Source organism: Microtus ochrogaster, chromosome 1 (assembly GCF_000317375.1).
Source record: "Microtus ochrogaster isolate Prairie Vole_2 chromosome 1, MicOch1.0, whole genome shotgun sequence".
In the NCBI taxonomy this organism is placed as follows: Eukaryota; Metazoa; Chordata; class Mammalia; order Rodentia; family Cricetidae; genus Microtus; species Microtus ochrogaster.
In genome coordinates this window covers 53,494,565-53,500,764 of record NC_022009.1, presented here as the reverse complement: position 1 = coordinate 53,500,764, position 6,200 = coordinate 53,494,565, and the positions used below count along the sequence as shown (strand labels likewise).

Sequence of the window (6,200 nt, the reverse complement as noted above, 5' to 3'; positions counted from 1 at the left end):
GATAGATAGATAGATGATAGATAGATAGATAGATAGATAGATAGATAGATAGATAGATAGATAGATAAATCTGAGATGTTGCTTGACACTGAATTCACATCATTTTCATTCCTTAGATCAGGGATTCTCAGCCTTCCTAATGCTGCCACCCTTAACACAGTTCCTCATGCTGTGGTCACCCCCAACCACAAAGTTGTTTTACTGGTACTTCATAACTGTAATTTTACTACTGTTATGAATCATAATATAATTATCTGATGTTCAGGATATCGAATATGTGACCCCCAAGAGGATCACAACCCTCAGGTTGAGAATTGCTGTCTTAGAGGCATTAACTTATAAAGTTACTAAGTTTAATATTTCCAAACCAATATAACTAGGTAAGAAAAGAACATAATTGAGGGTCAAATTCATCATTTTTTGAGATCTTTAAGAAGCAGGATACTTAGGCTTTCTTTAGAATAACACATCTTTAGTTTTTTATTAATAATTGTAAGTGTGAAGACCAGATAGATTCCAGATTCCCACCATGTGGTACCCCCCAGTCCCACAATTCCAGATCCCCTCCAGAGTGGCAGACCGCTGTAATTCCAGATTCCCACCAGTGTGTGAGTGCAGGGTGGGACGCCTATCATTTCAGAAGAAACAGAATGCACAGTACACAACTGTCCAACTCGTCCTTGCCTTGAAGATTGGAGAATGACAAGGAAGACTCTCAGTGTTGGTCCTGGGCCTCCACATTCACAAGCACAAACAAACACACACACACACACACACAGAGAGAGAGAGAGAGAGAGAGAGAGAGAGAGAGAGAGAGAGAAAGAGAGAACGCACATACACATGGGTAGAAGGAAATTTGAGAAATGAGTTCTGTCACTGCCAGTTGACTCTGGGAGGCTACACTTTCAGGGCCAAGGATAAATGTCTTAATTTCTTTATGTTTCTATTTTCTAATCCCTAACATGAGGGAAACATAGTAATCAATTCATTAATAATGAACTAATTCTTATAAGTGTTTGGAATGATTTGTATATTAGTGGATATGATATAAAATCAAGTACAGAGGCGCTAGAGAGATGGCCTAGTGAGTAGAGCTGCTCCTGCAAAGGACCCGGGTTCTCTCCCAAGCATTCAAATTATGGTACATAACTATCCATAACTCCAGTTCCGCAGGATCTGATTCTGTCTTCTGACTTCCATGGCACCAGGCACACATATATACGCATTTGGGCAATTTTTTTTCATAAAAAAAATTCTAAAAAAAAATTAATCCAGTACAGATGCAAATTTTCTGTTTTGTTTGTTTTTTGTTGTTTTCTGTTTTGTTTTTTGAGACAGAGTTTCTCTGTGTGGCCTTAGCTGTCCTGGAACTCACTCTGTAGATCACGCTGGCCTCAAACTCACAAAGTACAAAGTACTGGGAGTAAAGGCATGCATTACCCACTCGTGGCTGAGACGGACTTTTCAGAATATCTTTTATGTGTACTTTGACAATTTTGTACATGTATACAATGTATACATTCCTCCCAACCCCAACTTCCAAATATACTCCCCAACAACCCCCTCCCACCTTTATGTACAGTTCTTTTTGCTTTTTTTTTTTTGTAAGCCTCTGAGTCCAGTTAGTGCTGCCTGTTGGAATATTGATTGACCTTGTTGGCTTGATTTTGTTCTAGTAATCATGGCTGAAGTGAGTTACTGAATAGAACGGCTGTGTCGTGTCCAGACAAGGGCATTCACAGCACTCTTCAAAGTCCTCTGCCTTTTCTTCTACTATGTGCCCTGAGCCCTGAGGTAGCACTCCACAGTCACTTATTCTCTGCATCTCAGCCAGCTACCAGTCTCTGCATTAACTGCTGCCACTGCAGAAGCTATTGTCTTTAGCCAAGCTTGAGAGCAGCACTAATCTATGAATATAAAAATAAATATTTCTTTTTTTCTTTTCTTTTTTTCTTCAGAGCTGAAGACCAAATCTAGGGTTTTGCACTTGCTAGGCAAGCGCTCTACCACTGAGCTAAATCCCCAACCCCAAGCGTAAATATTTAAAAGACAATTTGGTGTGTTGTTCATTTAACAATACGACATATGTTCCCTTCTAAGACTTATGACCATTCAATCCATGGGCTTTTAAGCTTGTTTACGATATTATGCAACAATTCCCTCCTGTTTCCAGGTCTCAGATCCAATAAAAAAGCAGTTGGTTACTCCAATAAGCTTCCTGCTGCTATTGTAGCACCTTGACTGGTAGGCACTCAGGTCCAGTGCTGGGCAAGACTATTGCTGCCTTTCCTGCTTACTCCTGGCCCCCACCACCACCCAGCTCCCTATCTAAAGCCTTCCTGCACTAGGAGAGCCAGCCCGCAAGAAGGAAGTTCTTAGGTCAGTCATAGTATGCTTTCTCTATGTCTTTTAACAAAATACGTCTTATTTTCAACAACTTCTCACCTTCTGGTTTTGCTGAGCAACCAAGAGTAAAGACAACAGCCTATATTGTTTTGGAGGCCTCTGAGGACTCCTTGAGTTGTAAGGAGGTGTTTGAGGCCTGGCACTAAGATTTTATTTACCCATGCAGGATATCTATGTTCAAGTTCCTTTTTTTTTTATTATTTTCAATTGTGTTTTTTGGTTACCTTACAAATTAGTGGATTTCTGTAAGGACTTTCCATACATCTTCAGTTTTGGTTGGCCCTAATCTTCCTGTCTCTACCTAGAATCTCTAACATCACGTCCTCTCGTTGTTCTTTTGTCTAGCAAGCTCCTTAGAAAAATGAGTTGTCTTTGACCAACAACAGAATTTCTCCTTAGAAAGCTTTACTATGAAATCAGGTTAAATTTTATTTTAAATTTCCCACTGATTAAATAACTCTGGACAAAAAAAGAATAGTCAAATAAAAGATTTCCTACACAGTGGAAAAATAACAGAAAAGAAGGCGATAGTGTAAAAGTACCTGTAACTACAGACTTTCAAGTTACTGTGTCTCTGTGTAATTCATTAACTGCTCCCCAGATTGCTGAGGAATCCGACCATCCCTGGAATGTGGTCCTGTCCTTGCCTCCCTGATTCTGCCTCTCTGAGCTCAGGCTTCTCTCCTGCCAGCTCACTGCAGAGCTCTGCTTGGGGGTCTCACGAAACTGCCCGCATGTTTCTAAATTACAAGAAAAAGAAAAACTATGTTCAGTGCAATCTATCTTATAATTTAACCCTAATGTATATTTTAATACTTACTCATAGTTAGTTTGACTTCTCTGTATTTTTTTTTTTTAATTCTCAAGAAGTCCCAATGCACACAGACCCATTTTGCTTTGAAGTCTCACTCTGGATTGGGCTGTGGCTAATGGCCAGAAAAGTATTATTGTCTCCTAAGATTGATCTCAGGTCCTGGCCACACACACACAAACTTTATTGTGACACAACAAATACCTTTGTATTTTTTCCTGTGTGTGTGCATGTGTGCATATGTGCTTGTTTGTTTTTAAGAATGAGTCTCTAACTGGCCTAGAACTCACCAAGCAGGCTAGACTAGCAAGTTTGCAAGCCCCAAGGATCAACTTATCTCTATCTATCCCTGCATATCTTCACCTCCAGCTGTCCCCCTCCCTCAACTCCCAACCCATCCTACAGCTCCCTTTCCTCCCATCCCAGCACTAGGATACTAAGGACATTCTGTCATTCCCAGCTTTTTTAAAATCTTGAATTCTGGAGACCAAAATTGTGTCCTCACTTTACCAGCTGAGCTATCTCCCTATGCTGCCTTTGTATTTTTAAGGCATTGTTATCAGAGCCGATACATTCTTTGTTTAAGGATATTAAAAAAGCTGATGAACAAATGGAGGCAAAGACGTGTTCCACTGAGGAAAAAAGCAGCTCTATTTCTCTGTGTGATGTGAGCAGCTCCAAGTCCCTCTGTGCTGACCAGTCTGAGGAAGTCATCCACCATCAAAAGGTAGTGCTTGTATACATGTTCTCCAATACCCAATTAATCCTTATGAAATTTATAATTGATGTACAATAAAATAGTATTGTGCCATTAAGTTCACAGTCGCTCTCACTGCCCACGACACTAAGGAGGTCATCTACTGAACCACATTTTTGTCAAAGGTCTTTGCTGGGAAGAAAAAAAAGTCTTATAAAGGCATGTTGTTCCTTCCTACACGGCAAACCATGGGTTAAAACAGCAGCCTGCCAGCCTGGTCTACAAGAGCCAGTTCCAGGACAGGCTCTAAAACTACAGAGAAACCCTGTCTAGAAAAACCAAAAACACACAAACAAAAAACAGCAGCCTGAGGTGTGCGGAACACCACCAGGGCCACCCCAGATTAAATTGGGTCCGGATATTGTGTCTAGAGGGCATCCAATGGGACTTCCCCGGGGCCTTGTGGACCAGGAGCAAGTGAATAGCCTAGAAGGCAAGCCTGCTATCAAGGGAGGAAAAGGCAGCCTACGCTGGAAATGACCTTGAGAGCTGCAACCAGCCCAGCATCAGTCTCTGGACTGATCATTCACATACTGCCCACCTTCTCTGCGCAGAGTCCTGGTGGAGAGGGGTTCTAACTAATCTCAACACCTCTTTCACTGGCTACTCCCGCTGCAACAGCCTGGAAACAGACCAGCCGCCAGCTGCAGTTTGGGTCTCTAAGCCAGCTCCCTTGGGTAGGGGTACCTGATCCCAGGTGTCCTCTTCCCTGCTCCCAGTACAAAGGTCACCCTGCTGTATCCCTCCCTGCCCCCAGCACCACTCAGTACTCTCTTCAGTCACCACCCTACCCGGTGTCATTTCTCTTTCACAATTTATCTCCTTCCACTTAACCCACCATGGCTTCCAGACCCACAGTTGAAGGTCTTCAATACCTTCCCTGGTTAGGTTTCTTTTGCTGCGAAAAACACTATGCTCAAAGGGAACTTCGGAGAAAGGGGTTTATTTCAGCTGACAGAGTCCTTCATGAAGGGAACTCAGGGCAGGAACTCAAGACAGGAGCCTGGAGGCAGGAACTGAAGCGGAGGCCCATGGAGGCTGCTACTGACTTGCTCCCAGCGGCTTGCTCAGTTTGTTTTCTTATACATTGACCTGCCCAGGGGTGACACTGCCCACACAAAAATCACCCACAGACTTGGAGGTAGTTTCTCAATTGAGGTTCCCTCAAACGGTGTTGGATTGAGTCAAATCGAGGGAAACGAAACAAACAAACAAAACCAACCAACCAACCAGCACAACTTTTCATAAGCATCTTCCCTCCACGGACTTCCCTGAGCCCTAGGCTCTCTCTCTCTCCTCAGGCCCCATTACCGGAACCTGGGTGCTGTTATGTGTTTGGTAACCTCCAGCCAGAGGTCCCTCATCTGAACAATTCCTCTGTGGGGCTTCAGTGTCTTTGTTTCCAGCTGACAATCACGCAACAGCTCTCTTGGGCCCATTCTTATCTCCCAAACTAGAAAGCCATTCTTCTCTCAACAATTCAGATTAACGCTCTTCCTTAGCTCTTCCTGCTGACTCCCAGCTCACCTTCTCCCTCTCAGCCACCAGTTATATGCCTGAGGTCTGGACTGCGGACCCCAGTCCTTCTGATGTCCTATGTGACACAGCCGTAGTTCTTTCACACTTTAGCTACAACTATGTGATCTTCATGGCGTTCACACCTAGACTTTCCCCTCTTCTCTCTCACTTTGATTTTTGTAAAGGTTTATTCGTATAAACACAAAAAATAATTTTCAGGCTGACAAGACCTGTAAAAAAGAGCCTTGTCTTTACCAGACACACAATGACACACATGCACATACATACAAGCATGTGCGGCTTCCTGGGGCTGTGCCACCAGTGCAAACTCTGGCTTTAAAGCATTTCAATGACTTTTATGGGACTGGATGTTTGTGTTCCCACTTGGGATCGGAAGGAGAGTGCTCTGAGACCATGCCCATGGCTCAGTGCTCCCTGCCTGCACCTGGGCAGACGGCAGAATCAGGCTTAGGCAGGCGGAAGAGCATGGTGGATTCCTGCCGCTATACAGAGAGGTGTTTTAAGACTGCGCAGTGCTCTGCATGTCAGATTTGGCTGTAACTTGGATGAAAAGAGTTTCTTTGCCGCATGCTCAGTCTCAGAATTAAACTGCTGAGTGTGGCTCCATCTCAATGTGGACTTGCTATGTGCCTGGAACAGTGCTTGCCACAGCTCAGAGGCACAAGCAGCTCCGCCATGTTGGACTGG

The 6,200-nt window shown here is 43.5% G+C and overlaps 1 protein-coding gene across 1 annotated transcript in view; it reads left to right on the top strand.

Moving 5' to 3' along the window:
• The window catches only part of Abcb5 (ATP binding cassette subfamily B member 5), an 87,078-nt gene that overhangs the window by 30,258 nt on the left and 50,620 nt on the right, over nucleotides 1-6,200 (top strand). Inside the window, 1 exon segment of the mRNA XM_013347025.1 lies at nucleotides 3,804-3,944. Within this exon segment, the coding sequence (XP_013202479.1) occupies nucleotides 3,804-3,944 (141 nt within the window).